Here is a 23,694-nt window from a genome sequence, read left to right on the forward strand (position 1 = left end):
TGCTGCTAAAGATCTTGCATAGGAAAGTCCCCTGCAACAATTATCTGGTCCAAAAGGTCAACAGCGCTGAGGCGGAGAAACCCTGCTGTAGATCCTTCTGTCATAACATACACACTTTATCACACCTGTATGTTTACATATATTTCTCCCCATTAGACTCTATTTCTCAAGAACATGGCTTAGCTTTACATTCTCAGAGGTGAGCAATGCTAAACATTCGGTAAGCGCTCACTATGTATCTGTGAAGTGAATTCATGAGAGAAAAGTCCAGGCAGTCTTACCTACACCTAACAAGTAGACAACTGCCTCTCCAGGCAAAGAAGGCCAGAACTTGAAACACTTGAGAGCAGAGTAATTAGGGGAAGTGGGTCTAACAGAGATGCCTGCAGTTATTTACCAACTGCTCAACCTATAAAGGTAAAAATCTCTTGAGTCTTCTATCCCCTCACCCCCACCACCCCCTTCATAACTCCATGCAGTCACTAAATTCTGCTATTTCTCTACCTCAGAAATAAATTTCCTGACTCTAAGCCATCCCCACTGCCAAAGCCAGCTCTCATCAGCATCGCTTTCCTAGACCACTACTGTGCCCTCCTGGTTGGTTTCTCTGCCACCTACAAATTGACAAAGTTAAATTTAAGTCCCTGTAGTTTCTTCCAGCTTTAAAATATTTGCAATTTTATCTAGTGATAATGAATTCCAACTTTTCCATTAAATAAGATGTATAAATATTCACTCTTAATTATAGATATAACATTTCAAGCTGCTAAATAAGAATAAGTATATTAACTTAGAAAGCCTTGAAATCTTTCATGACCTTTGTCTTAGAAACAAACTCAAAGCCAGCAAGTTTAATTGGTCCTCTCCCTCTCCTGATAACTCCATTCCCACAGAGGTCAGACTCATAACAAACCCAAACAAGGGCTAATGTATTAAGAGATAAAGCTGTGCACATATAATATTTTCAGCAAAGGGATGACTGACACACTTTCAATTAAAAAGGAATCTAAAAGAAAACAGCATCATCATTTTAAGAAGAGATGAGGCCAGCCAGCTAGAGACTAGTGCTGCTACCTCAGCACTCAGCTGTTGACTTTTTTAACATGGAATGTTACCCCCTTTCTCAAATATTGTCATTGTCATTCATAATCCAAAGAGCCTTGTGATATAAGCAGATGCTTGTGTTACTGTTATAAATGGATATAGAAAATGAAGTAGTGATTATATAACAGCAGAGGAGACTGAGAACAAGTACCCAACATGGGCTGCAACAATCAAATATGGCTTTTTCTCATCAATTTTTCTCCTACAAGAAATCTTATTGGGGGAGAAGGTACAGCTTTGAGAATGTAACTTGGCCAGATATCCTGCCAATTCTTGGTTCAAAAATTGAGGTACAATTTTAGTTTAAGAGTCTACAGCTAGGACTCTAGGTCAAATTAATACATAACAGAATCAAAAGATGAGAAAAAATTAATAAATGCTACAGTTTCATGCTTTTCCAAATAGGAAAATCTTTAAAGATGATAAACTAGCTATGTTTAATAGCAACTATTAATTTGTAATGAATACTAAATAATCATATTTTCCCCCCTTTGGGCCAAATGCAACTTCAAAAATTTTTTCAGTATACTGTTATGGGGAAAAAATACTGAGTCAGGCACTTGAAAAGAAACATTTACCCTCCCTACGTAGTCCACACAATAATCAGGTTTAGACAGTAAAAAATAAATCTATTTGACTTTTTTACAAATCTTTTAATTATATTCCCAGTGACCTAACTCAGAATATATGGAAGAAAATAATGGAATGGTTTTTCCAGAGTCAATTTAAGTTACTTCAGAAACTGCAGTCCTTGCTTTGGAAACATGGAGTCTTACCCACTTACCAGGAAAGTCTCCCAGTCCTCATTCTTTAATAAAGTTTTTGAGAAAGAAAAAAAGCTATCACTATGTGAACTCAATAAACATTGGAAAATTAAAACTAAGTGATCATTATCTCTACCATACTGTAATGAACTATTTGAGTAGAATCATAAATCTTGAGTTTGGTTATCCAGACCAACCTCCTATTCAGTAAGAAATTATTAATAGAGAATAAAAGAGAAATAGATCCATTCAATGTTTCAAATTCCTCAAATGCAGGTGGGGCAGCTACCCCAGGGTACTGCCAGGGTACTGCTGAGTGGAGATGGCCAGTAAGGCTTAAGAAAGCAAAACTCTTGCCTTCATGAAGGAAGAATGGGAACAGGGTTTAGCCAAAAACAAAAGTAGCCCTTTCCCTAAAAAAGTTAAATCAGATCCCTGCTCTTCTGATTTTTCAAGAAGCAACATCAGCAGGCTTAAGCATTAGTAAAATAATAAATTAGTAAAAAAGAAATATAAATATGAGAGCATGTGTGAGTGTAAGTAGAGGTCTGGGAGAATTTTCCTCACCCCCACCCACTCCCACACCCACTTCGCCCCTTTTAAAATGTGAATCTTCCCAGGAGTAGTCAGCCAACACCTTTACCTGTGAATTTCGGCAGAAAGAGTAGGGCCAGGACATAAAGTAAATTAGGAGAGGAAAGATAGCCTTGAGAAGATCTTAAGGGAGAGGTGGGGGGAGGGGTGGTGCTTGCAGAGAAGTTTCTAATTTTACCTTAAAGTTACCCTCATTGGACAACCTTTTCTGTCCCTTAATCTCTCTAGCCTTACGCGGGGACCACATATTCTAATTCATACAATATTAACAAATCATAAAGCAAAGTGCCATCACACCTTCAGCAGTTTGCGGGCCTGCGTGATATTTCAGTTCAAATGTTCGTCTCTAGAAACACATTTTAAAACGTTTTAACCTGGCACACGGGCTCTCACACAAACTCACTGCTGAAGGTGGCACCGAGTCTCAAGGGCGGCGCGCCCGGACCCCGGCTCCTCTGAGAAACAGCTGTCGGGTTTCACCTTGAGCAGAGCCCCGCCCGCACACCTCTGGGGTCCCGCCCCCGCTCATTATATTCTCCCCCAGAGATGCGCTTGCATCACTGCCAAGAGACGCCGCAGGAACCGCACTCCCGGGCCGGGTCGCTCTGAGGATGGAGAAGAGGGCTCGCAGCTCCTCCAGAGACGCCCACAGGAGAGGCAGCGGCTCCTCGCACAAGGAGAGCAAAAGAGCGAAGACAGACAGGGGCGGCCGAGGCCGCGGGCGCCGGGATGCCGAGCCGGAGCAGCCGGCCCTCGGGCGGGCAGGGAGCCCGGGCGAGCCCCGAGCGCCGGCAGCCACTGTGGTGGACGTGGATGAAGTCCGGGGCTCTGGCGAAGAGGGCACCGAAGTGGTGGCGCTGCTGGAGAGCGAGCGGCCCGAGGAAGGTACAGCGGGCAGGCTGAGGCCCCGGGAGAGGGTGCGGTCTTTCCAAGTGGTACCCAAGAAATGTCAGTTAGGGTGCAACGAGTCACCTCCCTGAGAGCTACAGAGGTAAGAGCAGCCGGCTGGACCTGCTCAGATTCCCAGGAAATGAAAGCGAGTTAGGACCCGCTGACCCACCAGTGGTGGAGACCAAAATGCATCAGAAGAAATACAAATAACATCCACCAAATACCATTGATGGCAGGGGTCAGCCACGGTTGGGAGGTGGGAGGAAGTGTGGTCCAGGTTGGGGACCAACATGCCAAAGGAACCCTGCAGCTGCTCCTGTGTCTGGAAGAGTATGTGGGCCCCTAGTTTAGGAAATGCAGGAGCTGATGATTCAGGGTAGTTTGTAGCTTATTCTCGGCTCTTCATCAGACTTAACCTAAAAGCATTTTACACTTTCTTTGTGCTGATCGGTCTTTCTAAAAAGTAGAGACAGCCAAGTAAAGAAAAGCCAGATCTCAACTAACCATTTGATCATAGGCAGAGCCTTACCCATCTATCAAATGGGGATACCAACAGTACCCACCACAGAGGGTAATTGTGAGGATAAAATGAGCTAACATAAACATTAAAATGAGCTAAGATAAACACTCAAAGTGCGTATCTTACACAAAGCCTGAAAAGAATATACATATAATATAAATGCTCAGAGCAGAATCTTTGCAAGCTAAAAGAGGCAAGTTAGACCAAAGGGAGGGAATCACAGGGAACAGCGTCTCTTTGGCTTCTGCAGGTGAAACAACTCTTAGGAACAAATTTATCTGCTTCCAAACCTTTTTTTTTTTTTTAATTTAATTTTTGGCCACACCCTGTGGCATGTGGAACCTTAGTTCCCTGACCAGGAACTGACCTCATGCCTCCTGAAGTGGAAGGTGGAATCACCAGGGAAGTCCCTGACTTCAATCCATCTTATAATGAAAGAAGCAAAAACTCACTATCTTAATTATAGGATGAAGGAGGTTTAACTTTAAAGGAAGGTAAATAAGGAATAGTGTTATACTACATTCTGCTGACTACGAAATTTTAACATTTCCCAGCCAGGAGCACTGCCCCATATGTTGTAGCATTGAAAGCTATGACTTGAGAAAGATTCCAGCAGTTGGGCTGTGGTTTATGTTGACCATGTTAAGGCTATTTTTCCTACCTGATGCCTTTTCATGGATCAGAAATTTCTGATTATTAAAGGATTATTGGATTCACTGCTACATTAATGCTGAGGTTAGAGATCTGGTAAGTCTTGTGCTTCAGATCATATGGGTGGGGTAGGAAAGGAAGGGAGCTCCATTTTTGGACCCCTTACTTTGCGCCAGGCACAAGCTAGGTGCTTTACTGAGTAGTATCATTCCTATGGCACAGATAAGAAAAAATGCTGAGAAAGTGTTACTTGCCCAAGACGTACAGGTGGAAACTAGAGAAGCCAGAATCTCAGAATAAGTCTTATTGAAAAGCCCATCCTTGCAGGGTGCTCTGCCTGATTTCTGGTCATGGTTCCAGCACTGCCACCAACTAGCGGTGGCCTTGGGCCAGTAGCTTCACACTGTGGGCCTCATTCAGTCTCTTCAGCTATAAAGTCGCTAGAGCTAGCGGCCCCCCAAGTAGGGGATGAGTCACCTTAAGGATGAGACTCACTTGCTGAGTCCTTGACTGGGAGCTTTCTGTGGTTCCCAGAGGAAAGGGGAGCAGACACAGCAATACCCCCTCTCCTCCTCATGTAGTACCACATTTCTACCAGGCTACCTAAGACTGGGAGAAACAAAAAGAAGCTTCACTTCATTGAAATGTTGGAGATTCTCGCACTAAGGCATATCTAAAGGCTCTTTTGACTTTAACATGTAATGTTTCATTTAAACCTAACAAACTGGATGTTCAAGGAACTCATTTTAAGAGAAAAATACTTTGTTAGTAAAACTTCTAAGTTATATTTGGGTATAGATATTAGTTTTCTGTTCATATCCCTAACTATTATATGAAGGAATTTTGAGGGCTTTCTTCACTTACAAAATGTAAATTTTGTCTGTATGTGCATTTACTTATTTTTACTTACCATGCTTATCACTGGCAAATGAAATATTATTTTAAACATGGCAAGAACACTACTATTGCTCTCAGGAAAGAATATTGTAAAAACCAATGTGATGCTGATAGAGTCATCTCTCCCCAAACTGGTTGCATGAGAAATAAATTCCATGGAACATGAATTCGTTTGGAGAAAACATCACCTGGTCAAATTTTGGGAAATACTAGGTTAAACAAAGTTAAGAAGTCTTCTTTGCTGAAGGGATTCTCCTAGCTTCAATATGCCCATGACTGTTGGGAGCTCCAGGAGGGGAACACCGTACACAGTATTTTCTAAACTCATTTATTCCGGGAACTCTTGATCTGTGGAGCACCCTGTGGGATTAGTGTTCTGTGGGACACCATTTGAGAACCACCACAGACTGGCATTTAGCACTGAGGTTAGTTTTGTGCTGATGCATCTTGTTTATCTGCCCTCTTCAATTAATCTGCACATCAGTTTGGTGATGACCTTTCCAGTTACTTTCCCAGCATGGAAATAAAATTTTCAGGCCCACTAATTAGTTATCCGTTTCTATCCCTTCTCTTAAAAATGGACTTCTTACCATTTGTAATCTTTAGTCACCTTCTAGTTCTCTATGAGATTTTTTTAAACTGACAAATAGTGTCCCTTTGGCCAATATTCTAGTACCTAAAGATTAAAATTCTTGAGATTTCTGTAACTATTGCATTTAAATCATTTTCACTATCCATTTCGCCTTCCTTTCTACATTCAAGAATTATTTGCTGAATGTATGTTTCAGGCACTACTCTAGTCCTGGGACACAGTGTAAATAAGACAAGGCCCTAAGAAGCTTGTGTTCTTGAGATGAACTTTCCCTGATATAAATACCATTTATCACTCAAGCAACCTGGATGGTCTGTACTCCAGTTCCTTATCACCTTTTTATAGGCACAGATGGGCTAATATTACCCCACAAAGGTGATTTTCAGAGATTGTTTAAAGATCCACACCTTTACCCAAAGAAGGGGCTCCCAGGAATTCTCTGGCACTCTAGTGGTTACGAGTTGGAACTTTCCCTGTGGGGGCCCTGGTTCTGTCCCTGGTCAGGGGGATCTAAGATCCCACAAGCTATGGGTTGCAGCCAAAAAAAACAAAAACAAAAAGCAACTTAAAAAAGAAAACAAGAAGGGGCTCTCATGCATAAATTTCAGTTATTGGGGCAAGTGATAGATGGGGTTGTAATTTCAGGGAAGATAAACCTCTGGACACATGTGTTTTGAATCACTTCAGATAACAACACCACACACACACACACACACACAAAACAGTTTAGTGCTTGTATGTGTATATGTCATTTCATCCTTATGCCAGATATGAAATATCCCATGAGACAGTTATTATGAAATAGTCAGGCGATGAAAGTATTTCCTTGAATAGATGAGGAAACTGAGAGGTTGTGTGCCTTGCTTAAGGCCATCTGAACAGAAAATGGTGGCACCAGAACTGGAGCCCAGACCACACGTCCAGATGCTGTGCTTGTTCCAGGGTGCCTACCGCTGCCTTCCCAGGAGCCTATTCCACCTTCCGTCGGCCCCCAAAGCCCGTCACACAGACAGGCTCTGGGAAACAACCACACTGATGTCCAGCTCATTCTACTGTTTCCAGCAAAGTCTACAAACTGATACGACCCTAATATCAAGGACTGAGCTAGAGGTGCTAGTCAGTAAATGTGGCGAAGTTCCAATATAATTTTTCTTTTTCTTTTTTCAAGGTACCAAGTCTTCCAGTTTAGGGGCCTGTGAGTGGCTTCTTGTCCTCACATCCCTGCTCTTCATCATCGTGACCTTCCCTTTTTCTATCTGGTTCTGCATAAAGGTGAGATTCCATGAGGACATAACAAGTAATTTCCTGGTGTCTCTCACTTGCCACCCCATGTCCACTCTCATTTCTGTGTTTTGATACTTGCTGTCTGCTCTGCATGGAATACACTCACTGCCACTCACCTTGCAGAAAAGCTCTTACTCTTTTATACCTGCTCAAAGAGAACTGAGAAGCTTTCCCTGATTCCTCCAGACTGTCATTCCCTTCCTTGTGCTCGCATCTCCCCCACCTTTCTCATCCATTCTAGCAATTACCACAAGTATAATGTTTGTGGATACCCAGTCCACACCAGTATTCTTGGGCTTCCCTGATGTCTCAGCTGGTTAAGAATCCACCTGCAATGAGGGAGACCTGGGTTTGATCCCTGTGTTGGGAAGATCCCGTGGAGAAGAGAACAGCTACCCACTCCAGTATTCTGGCCTAGAGAATTCCATGGACTGTATAGGCCATGGGGTTGCAAAGAGTCAGACTTCCCTGGTGGCTCAGACAGTAAAGCGTTTGCCTACAATGTGGGAGACCTGGTTTCAATCCCTGGGTGGGGAAGATGCCCTGGAGAAGGAAATGGCAACCCACTCCTGTATTCTTGCCTGGGAAGTCCCATGGACAGAGGAGTCTGGTAGGCTACAGTCCATGGGGTCGCAGAGAGTCCGACACGACTGAGCGACTTGACTTTCTTTCTTCTTTGCAAAGAATCAGACAGGACTGAGCGACTTTCACTCACTTTAATCTCTGCCATTAGGCTGAGAGCCCCTTCAAGACAGGACCTATATCCAGTTGATCTACACTCTATACTAACACAAAGACCGGCCCAGAATAGGTCATGATGCCTATTATTAACACATCCAGGAAACCTCAGGCAGCTTCAAGAGATCACGTATGACAAACATCTTGGGCCCATAGGTGGTGCTAGTGGTAAAGAACCCTCCTGCCTGCCAATACCAGGCACCAGGAGAGGTAAGAGGTGAAGGTTCCATCCCTGGGGCCAGAAGGTCCCCTGGAGGAGGGCATGGCAACCCACTCCAGTATTCTTGCCTATAGAATCCCATGGACAGTGGAGCCTGGCAGGCAACAGTAGGATCACGAGACACAACTGAAGCAACTTGGCATGCACACACAGGTGGTTTTACATGCGTCTGAAGCTGTCCCTGAAGTAAATGAAGACTTGTGTCAGTTCAGGAAGAACATACCAAGATGGAATTAGAAGTGCAAGGGATTTGTGGGGAGACATTGTAAGAAAGATTGAGATAGAAGTAGGGAAGGGAAAGCCTTCCGCGAATGAGGCAGATCTAACACCTGTGATCTGAGAAGGGGAAGGAAGGATTGGACAGAAGGAGCCTCAGACTGGGGGACACCTTCAAGAAAGTCTTGGACCTACTGAAAGGGAACTCCTGAGTGAAGTTTACCTTGGAGATGAGTCTCACAATGGACAGAAATGGCCAGGCCCTTGTATCCCTGCCATTCTTAGTCACTGGCCAGAGTGGCCAGGAAGAGCATGTGTTTGGTGGGAATGCTGCAGATGCTGCTGAGGCTGTTGCCAATTTCATGCAAGCTCTCCTTCCCCCTGTTCTTCTCCTTCATCTTCATAAGAGGGTGTTGGATTTTGTCAAATGCCTTTTCTTCACCCATTGAAGATGATGACATGATATTTGCTCTTTATTCTCCTAATGTGGTATATTGTATTCATTGAATTTTGGGTGTTAAATCAACTATATATTCCTAGGATAAGTCCCATTTGGTTAGGGTGTATAAACCTTTTAATATGTTATTGGAGTCAGGTTGCTTGTTATCTTGTTAAGGAGTTTTGCATTTATATTCATGAGAGATATTGGTCTATAGTTTTCCTTTCTTGTGATGTCTCTGTCTTGTTTTGGTATCAGGGTAATCCTGGCCTCAGAGAATGAGGTGGGAGAATTTGTGAAGAACTGCTAATAATTCCTCTTTAAATGTTTGGCAGAATTTACCAGTGAGGTCATCTGGCCCTGGACTTTTCTTTGTTGGAAATTTTTAAACTACTAATTCAATCTTTTAATTCTGGGTCTTTTTCACTTTTATTTTTCCTTCTTGAATCAGTTTTGGTAGTTTATGACTCTATAGGAATTTGTTTATTTTACTTGTTATCTAATTTATTGGTGTATAGTTGTTCATAGTATTTTCATCTGTAATCTTTTTTATTTCTATAAGGATAGTAGTGATGTCTCTGTCATTCCTCTTTGGCTCCTGATTTCAACATTTTAATCTTCTCTTTTTTCTTGGTCAGTCTAGCTAAATATTTGTCAATTTTGTTGAACTTTTCAAAGAACCAACTATGGTTCTTTGGGTCCAACTATGGTTTCCGTTAATATTCTCTAACGTTTTTCTATTTTCTATTGCATTTATTTCCACTATAATCTTTTTTCTTTTTGCTTACTTTGGGTTTAGTTTGTGTTTCTGTTTCTAGCATCAAAAAATTAGTGTATTATTTTGAGATATTTCTTCTCATTTATTATAGATATTTATAACTATAAATTTTCCTCTAAGCATTGCTTTAGTTTCATCCCATTCATTTTGATATCTTGATGTTTCGTTTTCATTCATCTCAAAGTGTTTTTCAGTTCCTTTTGTGATAATTCTTTGACCTCTTGGTTAGAGTGTGTGATTTAATTCCCCAAATATCCTTTTGTTATTGATTTCTAATTTCATTTCATTGTTATAGGAGAATATACTTCGTATGGTTTTAATCCTTTTAAATTATTTGAGGTTTTTTTAAATGGCCTAGCCTATGGTCTATCCTGGAGATGTTCCATGTTTTCATGAAAAGAATATGTACTCGTCTATTGTTGAGTGGAATTATGCATAGATATCTGTCAGGTCTAGTTTACTTATGGTGTTGTTGAAATCTTTTCTTTCTTTGTTGACCTTGTGTCTCGTTCTTTTACCCACAATTGAAAGTGGGATAGTAAAGTCTCTAACTATTATTGTTGAATTGTCTATTTTTATCTTCTTTTGGTTTTTGCCTTATGTATGCTGGGGCTCTGTTTTTAGGTACATACGTGTTTACCATTGTTATACTTTCCTAATGCACTGACACTTTTACCATTGCACAATGTCACTTTTACCATTTCACAATGTCCCTCTTTATCACTAGTAACATTTTGGTGTGTTGGTTTTAAACTCCATTTTGTCAGATATCAGTGTGGTCATTCCTGCTATTTTTTGGTGTGGTGTAGTTTTTTCTATCCTTTTACTTTCAATCTATTTGTACTTTTGACTAGAAAGTGTGTCACCTACAGACAACATATAGCAGGCTCTTCTTGAAGGGTGATCTGAGCACCTGCATGGCTGCCTTAAGATTTGTATGTAGCTAATAAGAGATTCATGTAAAAGCTATTAATGCATCAGTCACAGCAAAAATACAAGATTAAATACGCTATGATTTCTTTGATTTGGTGGAAGCAATTATTTTTTAGACAATCATGAGTCCTTAATCAAAATTCTGTCCACAGGCTCAAAAATTAACATGGCCAATATGCTTTTTCATTGGTTCCTGAAATTTAACATTTACTAAGTATGTATTTTGAAAATGTAAGTTTTAAGAGAAATTTTTTCTTGGTTCTCAAAACAAGAGATTTCTGATACTTATAATCACTGTCATGCCAAGGTCTTTTGAAGACTTCATTTTTTTCTCTTAGAGTAATTCAAAAGTATTACATTTCCCTTTAGGTTGTACAGGAGTATGAGAGAGTAATTATATTCCGACTGGGACATCTGCTTCCTGGACGAGCCAAAGGCCCTGGTAAGAACAATCTTCTTTACACACCACCCCCCGCAAGAGACTTGCCAATTTCATCAATTCATGTATATTTGTAATATGGCCCTCAGACTACATGAAGTAACTTGACTCATGATATCTTCATTTTTCAGTCTATTATTTGTAACACCGGTTATTAAGAAATTCTTCAGAGAGCATTACTACCAGGTCACTAGCGACCAAAAGAGAGTGGATGCAGAGAGCCATATGCCAGGGCCAGACTGGCTGGAGTAGGAAGTAGGTTAGGACCTATGGTCAGGCACCCTACACATTATACTGGGTGGGTGAGGACTAACTAGCCAACCAGAGGCTGGTATCACGACGCTGCTGTTCTGATTACCTCTGGGACTCCCAGTATAAGAAATACCACATGGAGGTTGCTGGCTCTAAAGTTTGTCACCTTGGTACACACATGGATTCAAAAACTAGTTTTTTACAGAGCACCTAAAAGGCACTAGTTCGGCACTAATGGTAACAATAATGCATAAGACACTCGTGTTAGAGAGTTTAAATCTGGTGAAGGAGACAGATGTGTAACCCAAGATCTGGACAGGTCAGCACCATGACCAAGCTGACCATATAGCCCATTTTACTGGGTATAATCCCTGATTATGCCTGTTGTCCTGGTGTAGTCCTTTCCTTTCACCCTTAAACATGTCCCCTATGGAACAACAAATTATTTGGTAAACTTAGCAACAAAAAACACAACACAGGATGGAGGTGTGATGGCCCAATGGTCCATGCATAGACCATGGAGGCTAAGAAAAGTGACGCAGCATCAACTTGACACCGAAAAAGTGAACCCTAAACAGCCTCCGTGCCAGCTATTCACCTGTCACTTCCCTTATCCCCCCCTTCCCCAGGCCTTTTCTTCTTTCTGCCCTGCCTGGATACCTACCACAAGGTTGACCTTCGTCTCCAAACCTTGGAGATACCCTTTCATGAGGTAAGCCAAGTGGGGGATTTTGCTTTCTGTCTACATTTTTCCTGGCTAAGCACTCTACCAATTCTGGCCTAGAAGAAAATGACTATCCTTGCTCAAAAGCAGGAAAAAAAAAAAAGAGAGAGAGAGAGATTACATCAAAATTTAAAACTCCGATACATCAAAGGACACAATCAGCAGAATGAAAAGGCAACTTATAGAATGGGGAAAAATTGCAAATATTCTCTTATAAGAGGTTAATATCCAAAATATATTAAACCTTATAACTCAACAAGTAAGCAAACAATCCAAGTAAAATGGACAAAGGCCTTAGTGATAGTTAATTTTATGTGTCAACCTGACTAAGGCATGGTACCCAATAATTTGGTCAAATACATCTGGATGTTGCTGTTATGGTATTCTTTAGATAAGATTAATATTCAAATTGAATGACTGAATAAAGAAGATTGCCCTCCATATATGATATATTGTATATACCTTGACTTGAATTGACATATTTCTCCAAAGAAGATATTTAAATAGCCAATAAACATGTGAAAAGATGCTCTGCATCACTAAAATCATTAGAGAAATGCAAATTAAAAACACAATGAGATACCACCTCACATCTATTAGGATGGCAGTTATTAAGAAAAAAACAAAATAATGTGTTGGCAAAGATGTAGAGAAATTGGAACCCTTGTATACTGTTGGTGGGAATGTAAAATGGTGCAGTTACTGTAGAAAACAGTTACTCAAAAATTAAAAATAGAATTAACATATAATCTACCAATTCTACTTTTGGGTATATAGACTCCAAAGAATTGAAAGCAGGGTAATTGAAGAGATGCTTGTATACCTGGGTGCATAACATCAGTTTTTCACAATAGCCACAAAGGTGGAAGCAATCCATGTGCCCATCAATGGCTGAATAAACAAAATGTGGCATATGCTGACAATGGAATAATAATCGGCCTTAAAAAGGAATGAAATTCCAGCATATACTACAACATGGATGAACCTTGGGAAAATTATGCTAAGTGAAATCAGCCAGTCACAAAAAGACAAATACTGTATGATTCCTTCTGTATGAGGAACCTGGAGTAGTGAAATTCAGAGCTACAGAAAGTGAAGGATGGTTGTGGGGACTGGGGGAGGAGAGAACTGAGAGGTGTTCAGTGGGTTTCAGTGCTGCAGGATGAAAAGAGTTCTGGATGCTTGTTGCTCAACAGTGTGAATGGACTTAATCCTACTGAATTGTGCATGTCAAAATAGTTAAGATGGTGAATTTGATGTTCTGTTCATTTTACCACAATTAAAAGTTAAATGTTGAGTTTACATCTAGACTTTCCTGTTACTGATTCTGATTTATAAGCCTTTCCTAAATGGTCTCCTACTTTCAGTTTGAGGTTCTTTCTCATTCTTTCTTTTGGCAAACAGAAATGTGAATAAAAATGATATTTGTTTAAAAGGCTTATTTTAGATAATAAAATGTAAAAAAGGAATAAAACATACACCTAATCCTGTTACCCATAGAGTTGATATTTTAGAATGTATCCTTCAAACTTTTCTATATATGTGGTTATACTTTCAGACAAGTATATATATATATATATACACATACACACACTTCATATATACATATATATATCATATATACATATATACATCATATATATCAATCATACCATACATAGTATTTGGTCACCTATCCTTTTTCACTCAAAAATATACCGTTACCATATTAGCTATGTTTCTACCTCTGTTTTAAATAGACACACAGCATTTCATTGTGTGGATTTTACTCAATTTACTTAACTAATTGAGTTTAGTAACTGGAATTTACTCAACTAATTCCCCATTGTTGATATTATTTCTAAACTTTTTTGGCTGCTGCACTGCATGGCATGGGCTTCCCTGATGGCTCAGTGGGTAAAGAATCCACCTGCAATGCAGGAGACACAGGAGATGTGGGTTCGATCCCTGGGTCAGAAAGATCCCCTGGAGAAGGAAATGGCAACCTGCTCCAGTATTCTTGCCTGGAAAACCCCATGGACACAGGAGCCTGGCGGGCTACAGTCCAAAGGGTCGCAAAGAGTCAGACATGGCTAAGCACACAGGCAGTGCATGGGATATGGGATCTCAGTTCTCAGACTAGGAATTGAATCCAGACCTCCAGCAGTGAAAGTGCCAAGTCCTAACCACTGGACTGCCAGGGAATTCTCTATTTCTAATTTTTTCTTACAATAAGCAATACTGTGAATCACATCTTTACAGTTAAATCCTGAAAATATATCCTTTTGTCTAAAAAAGGAAATGTTGTACACATACATCTCTTAGGGCTTTTGATATGTATCACAAACTGCCCTCTAAATATACACTCAATACACATGAGTACTGGTTTCCTGGAATGTGTTGCTCTTTTAGCAGATTTTTTTGGCATCAGTTTTAAAAGACCTGATATACAATCAACTGGATGTTTTCATATAAGAAAATTATTCCTGATTTTTTTTTACAAAAGGATTTATAACAGGATTCCTTTAAATTGAGTTGTTTAGTATATTTAATACAAACTCCATATTTTTTTTCAGTGTCTATTTAATTAAAAACTGAGCCAACTACTCTTTTTTTTTTTCCTTACTATTATCTTTCTCTGAGAAAATACCCTTTGGACATATTTAACCCCTCTATCCTTATGTGGGAAAGAAGCCCAAGAATCAGGCCTGTCATCCAAAATTTTTTTTTCTGCCTAGATTGTAACCAAAGACATGTTTGTGATGGAGATAGATGCCATCTGCTACTACCGCATGGAAAATGCCTCTCTTCTCCTAAACAGTCTTGCTCACGTGTCCAAAGCTGTCCAATTCCTTGTGCAAACCACCATGAAGCGTCTCCTAGCACATCGATCCCTCACAGAAATTCTTCTTGAGAGGAAGAACATTGCTCAAGATGTAAAGGTACTTAGATGAGTTTAACACCAAGTATGTTGAAATATCCCTTTGCCTTTTATTCCTTTCTTCGTTGACCATTTACTGAATCTTCCATGTGCCATGCATTCACTGTTAAAGGTACAGTCCTGAAAGGAGCTGACAGTTAAGAGATTGCCAATCAGACCCTGAACGGGTCCTAGTCACCCATCTGTGCAATTAATCAGTCATTGCCACACTTTTTCTTCTCACCCTCCCCCAGTGGCTGGAAGGAGGAGTTGGTGGGATAAAAAGATGATAAGGAATGAATCTGGGGACCTTACAGTCTAGTTGGGGAAACAAGCAAAGTTAAATAATGATAAAGACTGAAAAACTTTATCAGGTTAAAAGAGGCAAAATATCACAGACCTTTAAGTGGTTAATTACCCAATCAATGATCCAGGTTTGATTGAGTTGGGGCGAAAAGAGAGAAAAACAAGAACTGCCTCACAAGCAGCAGCATCTAGCCCCGCAGAGAGCAAGCCCAGCAACTTCACTCACAACCAGGGTGGGTGTCTGCGATTCTTACCAAGACAAGTTGGCAGAGGTGTTCAGAAGAGAGATGGGAACAGAGCAGCATTCTAGGTAGCCCGCCAGTCAAGTGGCAGTTACCATCAGTGATGGAGGCTGTCATTGAGCCCAAGAGGCGCCCAGGCCCTGAACTGAGTTAGGAGGTTACGATCAAGTCTAGCTAAAGGAAGACCTCCTACAGAAGCAGCAAAGGATTGAAGGCACTGATAATGATTATTCTTGATGAGGCCCAGGCAGACACAGCTGAGACAATAAGGTGTCTGAATGTTTGTGGCTTGTCCAATTCATCACTGATATAACTGGGATTAGCATCCTAGTGAAAATGGAAGAATTCAGGAAATAAGAGAAGCTGCAAAGAGAAAGTTAGAACAAGAAGACATGCGGAAGTTGCTGCTCTGGAATTTAAAAACCACTCAACTGCACTCTTGTGTGCTTCCCTCTATCCTCCTTTTATCCCTCTCTTTCTGTTTATCCCTCCTCAAGGGATAATGGATAAGGTCCAGATGCTTGACATTCAAGCTTGCCCTTGTTATGCTGAATTATAATTTATGTATTTACACATTTGTTTCCCCAGACCTTGAACTCCATTCTGTCAGGGATCATATTTTATTCATCTTTTTGTCGTCAGTACTTGGTCCTGGGCTCTTACACAGTAGCCAGATCCTGGGTTTTTGGATGAGTGAATAAATGACCCAACTGTTGTAGCCTCAGCTTTGCCGTCTTTCCTCTTGTGTGTCTGATATTCTAGGCGAGTGTTTCTCCAGCATTCAGTGACTATGCTTCCATGCCTTCTCTTGGGTTGTTCCTGCAGAGTTGGACATGGCTGAGCGACTAAGCACAGCACAGCACTGCACCAAATACTTCCCTTTTCCCCACCGGCAAAATTGTATTGTTCTTTAAGATGCCACCTCCTCTGTGAAGTCTTTTTCAACATTTCTTCCTCTCATCAACCCCTCAAATTAGTCTTCTCAGGGTTCCCAGTGTACTAAGTTAACTATCTAGTCCCCAAGAAATCATCAGAAATAAGTTAAAAAGGAAAAAGAGTATGGCCCACCTATTCCTCCATGCCTGCCCCTCCTTTCCAGAACCCACAGTTCATTTTCTTCCCACTCCTGGGATGGGGAGGTAGGGGAGACGGGTGCCACCAACAGGAAGTGAAAGCTCTCATAAATGAATATTATATGGAAAAGAATATCCTATGAGAGAGAGACTAAAAATATTGGTTCTCTAACTGCATTTTAGAACAAATTTAACAAATGTGCTGTGTGCTAAGTTGCTTCAGTCGTGTCCAACTCTTTGCGACCCTACGGACTGTAGCCCGCCAGACTCCTCTGTCCATGGGATTCTCCAGGCAAAAATACTAGAGTAGGTTGCCATGCCCTTCTCCAGGGGATCTTCCTGACCCAGGGATTGAACCTACATCTCTCATGTCTCCGCATTGACAGGCGAGTTCTTTACCACTAGCACCACCTGTGAAGCCCCAATAATAAATGTATTTTAGAGCAAATTTAACAAACATACCATCTCTATTATTTCTTATAGCTTTTGTAACAAAATACCACAAATCACCACCAGTTTTATCTTATGGTTTCAAGGCCAGAAGTCCAAAACACACCTCACTGGGCCAGAGTCAAGGTGTCAGCAGGGGCTGGTTCCTTCTGGAGGTTTGGAGAGGAGAATCCATTTCCTTGCCCTTTTCAGCGTTGGGTGGCCGCCTGCATTCTTTAGATCGTGGCCCCTTCCTCCGTCTTCAAATCACAGCACTCCAGCCTCTGCTTGCACCATCACATCACTTTCTCCTCCTCTGTAGCCAGATATCCCCCACCCCAACCATGCTTCCCTCTTATAAGGACCCTGGCAGTTGCTTTTTGGGCCCACTGGGAAGATCCAGGATAAGGCCTTCATTTTAAGAGCCTTGAACTTATATTGCATCTGCAGAGTTTCTTTTAGGGTGACATTCACAGGTTCCAGGGATGTCTTTAGGACCCATTAGTCAGCCTACCACACCATCTTTAATTCCACAAGTACTTGTTGAGTTGCTGCTGCTGCTAAGTCGCTTCAGTCGTATCCGACTCTGTGCGACCACAGAGACAGCAGCCCACCAGACTCCCCCGTCCCTGGGATTCTCCAGGCAAGAACACTGGAGTGGCTTGCCATTTCCTTCTCCAATGCATGAAAGTGAAAAGTGAAGTCGCTCAGTTGTGTTTGACTCTTAGTGACCCCATGGACTGCAGCCCACCAGGCTCCTCTGTCCATGGGATTTTCCAGGCAAGAGTACTGGAGTGGGGGTGCCATTGCCTTCTCCAACTTGTTGAGTGGCACTGTGCAAACTAAACAGTGTTTTGCAAGGCCTCATAATGTTAAAATGAAAAAGGGAAGGACATAATGTCCTTTCAGAAGAAATGTGCTTTCTCAGTGCAGTGGCCATCAGTGTACCCAGAGGTTCCCACTGATGTCTCAACTCTTCCTTCCACAGGTTGCCTTGGATGCAGTGACCTGTATTTGGGGAATCAAAGTGGAGAGAACAGAAATGTGGGTAGGAAATTAACCAGGAAGAACAATATGATAAAGGAAAATATTTTGATTTTATTTAAAAACTTCTGTTTGAAAAATTATTTTCATTGAATGAGTACTGTAGACATATTAGCATAAATTTGGAAGAAAGAAAAATTTGCATATTATAACTATAACACAACCACTATGAACATCTGGGTAAATAACTGTCATATTTTCTATGGATCTAAACATTTTCTAAGGTAAAATTCACATAACATAAAACTCATCATTTTTAACCATTTAAAATTGAAACTCAGTGGTTTTTAGTATATTCACAGACACAAACCACCACTACCATATAATTCCAGAAGATTTTTATCATCTCCAAAAGAAAACCTGCGTCTGTTAAGCAGGAACTCTTCATTTCTGCCTCAACCCCCAGCCCCTGACAACCACTGACTCCTCTCTGTCTCTCTAGATTTGGCTATTCTAGAAATTTAATATAAACATAATCACACAATCTGTGGCCTTTTGTGTCTGGCTTCCTTCACTCACCATGATGTTTTCCGTGTCCCTCCATGGTATAGCATGCAGTGTTTCATTCCTTTTTACAGTTGAATAATATTCCATCGTGTGACTGGCTATGCTACGCTTTATTGATCTACTCTCAGTTGATGGACATTTGGGTTGCTTCCACTTTGGGGGCATTATGAATCAGGCCGCAATGAACATTCATGTGCAAGTTGATATGTGAACATGTTTTCACTTCTCTTGGGTATATACGTAGGTGTGAAATTACTGGATCATCTGGTAACTCCATATTTAACTTTCTGAGGAACTGCTAAGTTGTTTTCTATGTACTTTTTATAGTTACTGTCAGGGGAAAAAAATCCAATTTTCTATCTTTTATGCAGTACATTAAGTACTTGGTCAGTTCTACCCTTTTTGATTCAGTCCTCTTTTGTCAACTTAGATGACTTCCCTCGTTATTAATAGCATGGCTCTTCAAGGCTGTTGTTCATTATTCAGATTTAATAGCCAGAATTCAGATTAAACTTTAAGTGGGAAAATTATCATAGTGTTTTGTGGGCCAAAAAGTTCATTCACATTTTCTGTAAGATGCTATGGAAAAACCCGAATGAACTTCTGGGCCAACTCAATACAGCAACACAAAATTTGCTTTACTTATAAAGAGAAAACCACAGCTGTACTACAGCATCAGTGATAATAAAAATCCACATTGGAGGCACTGATGCTTAAGCCCCTCTTCTCTGCCCACTATCTGTGCAGAGGTCTAGGGTGGCACACTCTGCCTAATCAGAATCCACTGTGTATCATGAACCAAGTGTGGAGAAGGTGGCAGGTTTATCTGAAAGCTCCGGCTGCTAAAACTGCGCTGCACACTCACCTACCTACCCGCTTTCTCTTTCAGTAAGGATGTGCGCCTGCCGGCCGGGCTGCAACACTCATTGGCGGTGGAAGCTGAAGCCCAAAGACAAGCCAAAGTGCGGGTGAGCCAGCCCTGAGCATGCCATCCTCCCGCACAGTGGAGAAGCATCAGAGGAGCTCCAGAAAATGCAAAAGAAAGCCTCCTCATGGAGAACATTTCCCTTTTGCTCCTCACCTATCCATCCAGGCGCTGGGGGGAATCTGGCTTGTGCACACACCACACTATTAAAATTGTTCTCCTTGGGCGTGCTCACAGCCTTCTAATTGACCAGTGCAACATCTCGTTCCCTGTTACACCCTCTCTCTGATGCTATTGGTAACAGTGACCTCCTCCTCCCTGAGTCTTGCCTTCACTCTCATTCCCTAGAGGTATCTCCCTGAGCTCCATCCTTCTTCTCTAGCATGGCATCTCTCATCCATCACCAGTCCTCTCTAGGTTAATGACACCCAGGCCTGTATCCTTAGCTCTGTGCAAGCTCTGGAGGGACAACCATGTCAGAGCACACTTCCCTCATCTCTAGAGCCCAGGGGAGGCTGTGCTACACATGGCATCTGCTCAGGTGTGCCAGTGAGAAGATGTGGCTACCAGAGGATTGGGTGTGGGTGGGAAGGGAGTCAGGAAGAGGAAAATGAGGGCTGGAGGGGAGGCAAATTTCCCCTTAAAGAACAGAAAGCAGGTAAGGATGGTATCCATCTACCAAGAGGGTGGATAACTTTGGAGCATTGGTGGACAAAGATGGGGAGGAAGGCAGTCCTCTGGGCAGAGCTGCTTCTAGATCTCTGAGTCTAGTGCCCTTTGCTCACTTTAAGGGGATATTTGGGTGGTGACCTTTTTCGTGCTTTTTCTTCTGAAATGCTAACCTGAGTTGGGAGTCATTCTTTCAGGATTGCGTGTCTTTGCCTGGAATGCTGGCCAACCTTTCCTCTAAAATGGCAAAACTCTACTACTCTTCCAAGGCCCACCAGACATAGTAATTCCCCTAACACTTCATCTCTACTTGTCGTAGCTCTTAACAAATCCTGCACCAAGTTACAATGAACTCTTTGTGACCCCATGGATGGTAGTCCACCAGGCTCCTCTGTCCATGGAATTTTTCAGGCAAAAATTCTGGAGTAGTTTACCATTTCCTCCTCTAGGGGATTTGAACCTGAGCCTCTTGCATCTCCTGCACTTCCAGGTGGATCCTTTACCACTAGTGCCACCTGGAAAGCCCATTACAATCAACAGTACATCTCTCTCCCTAGATCAAGATCTTAAGAAAAAAAGGCAGTCTGCTCCCCTGTGCTTATCAGCACCTGTTCCACAGTAGATACTAGTGCTTGTTGAATCACCCTGCTGCTGCTGCTGCTAAGTCACTTCAGTCGTGTCCGACTCTGTGTGACCCCATAGACGGCAGCCCACCAGACTCCCCCGTCCCTGGGATTCTCCAGGCAAGAACACTGGAGTGGCTTGCCATTTCCTTCTCCAATGCATGAAAGTGAAAAGTGAAAGTGAAGTCACACAAGTCATGTCCGACCCTCAGCGACCCCATGGACTGCAGTCTACCAGGCTTCTCTCCATGGGATTTTCCAGGCAGGAGTACTGGAGTGGGGTGCCATTGCCTTCTCCGTGAATCACCCGAAGTAGGAATAAAACCTTCATGGAGAGAAGAAAAATCACACATTGTTTTTCCTCTCATCCCTTGTCTAGATGATCGCTGCAGAAGGGGAGAAGGCCGCCTCCGAGTCCCTGAGGATGGCAGCCGAGATTCTATCAGGCACTCCAGCCGCTGCTCAGCTTCGGTACCTGCACACCCTTCAATCCTTGTCCACAGAGAAACCTTCCACAGTGGTTTTACCTTTGCCATTTGACTTACTAAATTTCCTGTCTTCTCCAAGCAATAGAACTCAAGGAGGCATCCCCTTACCAAATCCTTCCAAACCTGTTGAGCCGCTGAATCCTAAAAAGAAAGACTCTCCCATGTTATAGGAAGAAACAAGGATCATGTGACTGCAAAGAGGGCTCCATATAACAGCTACATCCCCGAGCAAGGCCCTCGGTCCTCAGTTCCCGCTCTTTCTTTTGTTGCCATGTGAAATGCCCTTGGAATGCATGAAGCCCCGGTGCAGCGACACACACAGGAAGACAGTGAAATCATGTAATGACAGAGAAGCCATATAACATGTTTAGGTGGATCATCTGATCAGAGGAATTATGGGAAAGAGCTTTAGCCAGTGTTCTACTTCGGAAAGAATTTTGAGTCTACATATGGCTGAATTTTGACTTCTGAAGATGTAGTTCAAGTGTCCTTTTCCCTAGATGCCCTCTAGCCCCTTTGGGAAGGGTTCTTTTTCTCCCACAGCCCTTTCTACATGCCACTATCATTATGCTTATCACACTGTGTTGTAGTCTCATACTTATGAGTCAGGCTTCTCTCCTACTATGAACTCCTCAAAAGCATGTCTTAATAATTCCGTCATTCCACACTCTAGCTTGTATGCTCCACCCAAGGTTTTTGCACCTGAGAAGGCAATGGCAACCCACTCCAGTATTCTTGCATGGAAAATCCCATTGACGGAGGAGCCTGGTAGGCTGCAGTCCATGGGGTTGCGAAGAGTCGGACACGACTGAGCGACTTCACTTTCACTTTTCACTTTCATGCATTGGAGAAGGAAATGGCAAGCCACTCCAGTGTTCTTGCCTGGAGAATCCCAGGGATGGGGGAGCCTGGTGAGCTGCCATCTATGGGGTCGCACAGAGTTGGACACAACTGAAGTGACTTAGCAGCTGATAGCTGCACCCCAGTGACACTCCTGTATTTCTGAGTGAAAGAGAGATACTTGTGAGTACATATTCTAGTACTTGAGCTGGACATAAAATGTATACCTAATTAAAGAATTTCAAATGAATTATTTTTATAGAGACTCTTTTTTTTTTAATAGAGAAATAAAAGGATAAAAACACTTACCTGGTACATGTTGCTTATAATCTAAGGAAGCATTGTGATAAATATAGGGCTGATGTACTTTCAGTATAGAATTTACCAGTTTTTGGCTTAGCCAAAAAATTTGTTTTGGTTTTTCTGTAACATCTTATGAAAAAACCCAAATGAACTAGTTTTCCAACCCAATATCTATTCTTTAAATACTAGTAACATTATGTGATCTACACATGCCCTAATTTAAGTCTTACTTTCCATTAACTTGTCCTATATAATTAGAAGTATAGGAGCCTGATGGGCTGCCATCTATGGGGTCTCACAGAGTTGGACACGACTGAAGCGACTTAGCAGTAGCAGCAGCAGCAGCAGCAGCATCTACAGAAAAAAATTAGCCAAGTAAATAAGAAAGCATAGTGAGGTATATAGGAAATTCTCTAAAAACTTAAGTAATAACATATAGAACATTACTAATTTGCAAAACTATAACAAATCATGTTAGTAAAATGCTACATATAATGGCAATTTCCATGCCGTTTGTACAGAGGGAAATGGTGGTAGCTCTATTCAGTGGCTCACTATTTGGTGATTTCTTTGTCCTTCAGTCTGCCTCCTTATTCCCCATGTTATTTGATGTTATTATTTTATATTGAGTAAAGGGGATCAGCTATGTGGTGACAGATGGAAACTAAACTTTTGATGGTGAATATGCTATAATATATACAGAAGTCAAACTTAATGTTGTACACACAAAACTTATATAATGTTATATACTAATGCTGCCTCAATTTTAAAAACTTCCTAACAGCACATTGTAATAAAGCTGGACAAAATGATGCCAACCTTAGGGTCATACTGTCATACATCTCTAAGCTGCCTCCTCATCTCCATTCACAGCTGGGAAAGCTACACATTCTCACCCAATCTCACTAACTTAGGATTTCAGCCAAGCAATCCATCTTCCCAAGGTTACAATGGACGTATTAGATGACTTCAAAACCCACGTATTCCTACACCATGCCAAATTAATTTATTGATATAACAATCTGCTTATAAATTTGCTAATTATTGAGACTATAACTTTCAATTTTGTTTCAAAAGACTGTTTCTTCCAATTCTGAAAAATGTTTCCATATCTTATTATTAAGAGTCTTTCCAGTCCTTCCTCCCAAAGATCATACCAGTTCGTGGAGGAGTGGCAGTGCTGAAAGTCATGGATTGAGTCACCTCTGCTGGAAGAAGTGCAGGATTCTGAAGCCCAAGAAGCAAGAAAAGTTCTAAACCATGCAGAAGTGCCAAAATACAAAGTGTAGAATCCAAATGGCTGTCAAATC

The 23,694-nt window shown here is 41.6% G+C and overlaps 1 protein-coding gene across 2 annotated transcripts; it reads left to right on the forward strand.

The window, feature by feature from the left end:
- The first annotated feature begins 2,780 nt into the window (after positions 1-2,780).
- On the forward strand, positions 2,781-22,066 carry NPHS2 (NPHS2 stomatin family member, podocin). Of its 2 annotated transcripts, XM_006048575.4 has the most exons (8): positions 2,864-3,347; positions 7,182-7,285; positions 10,991-11,063; positions 11,942-12,024; positions 14,754-14,957; positions 17,974-18,029; positions 19,426-19,504; positions 21,133-22,066. In XM_006048575.4, the coding sequence occupies exons 1-8, from the start codon at positions 3,074-3,076 to the stop codon at positions 21,409-21,411; spliced, it is 1,152 nt and encodes a 383-aa protein (XP_006048637.1). In that variant the 5' UTR covers positions 2,864-3,073; the 3' UTR covers positions 21,412-22,066. The 2 variants fall into 2 exon arrangements, with proteins under 2 accessions (XP_025141338.1, XP_006048637.1); XM_025285553.3 differs by lacking the exon at positions 14,754-14,957 and having other exon boundaries at positions 2,781-3,347.
- The last annotated feature ends 1,628 nt before the right edge of the window (positions 22,067-23,694 follow it).

This window comes from Bubalus bubalis, chromosome 5, assembly GCF_019923935.1.
Source record: "Bubalus bubalis isolate 160015118507 breed Murrah chromosome 5, NDDB_SH_1, whole genome shotgun sequence".
Classification (NCBI taxonomy): Eukaryota; Metazoa; Chordata; class Mammalia; order Artiodactyla; family Bovidae; genus Bubalus; species Bubalus bubalis.

Bases quoted from the DNA above. Each gene is read 5' to 3' on its own strand.
- NPHS2 (XM_006048575.4), top strand. From the start codon at position 3,074: ATGGAGAAGAGGGCTCGCAGCTCCTCCAGAGACGCCCACAGGAGAGGC. The intron at 14,958-17,973 runs GTACTTAGATGA...TTCCTTCCACAG, and splicing joins ACATTGCTCAAGATGTAAAG to GTTGCCTTGGATGCAGTGAC. The intron at 18,030-19,425 runs GTGGGTAGGAAA...TTTCTCTTTCAG, and splicing joins AAAGTGGAGAGAACAGAAAT to TAAGGATGTGCGCCTGCCGG.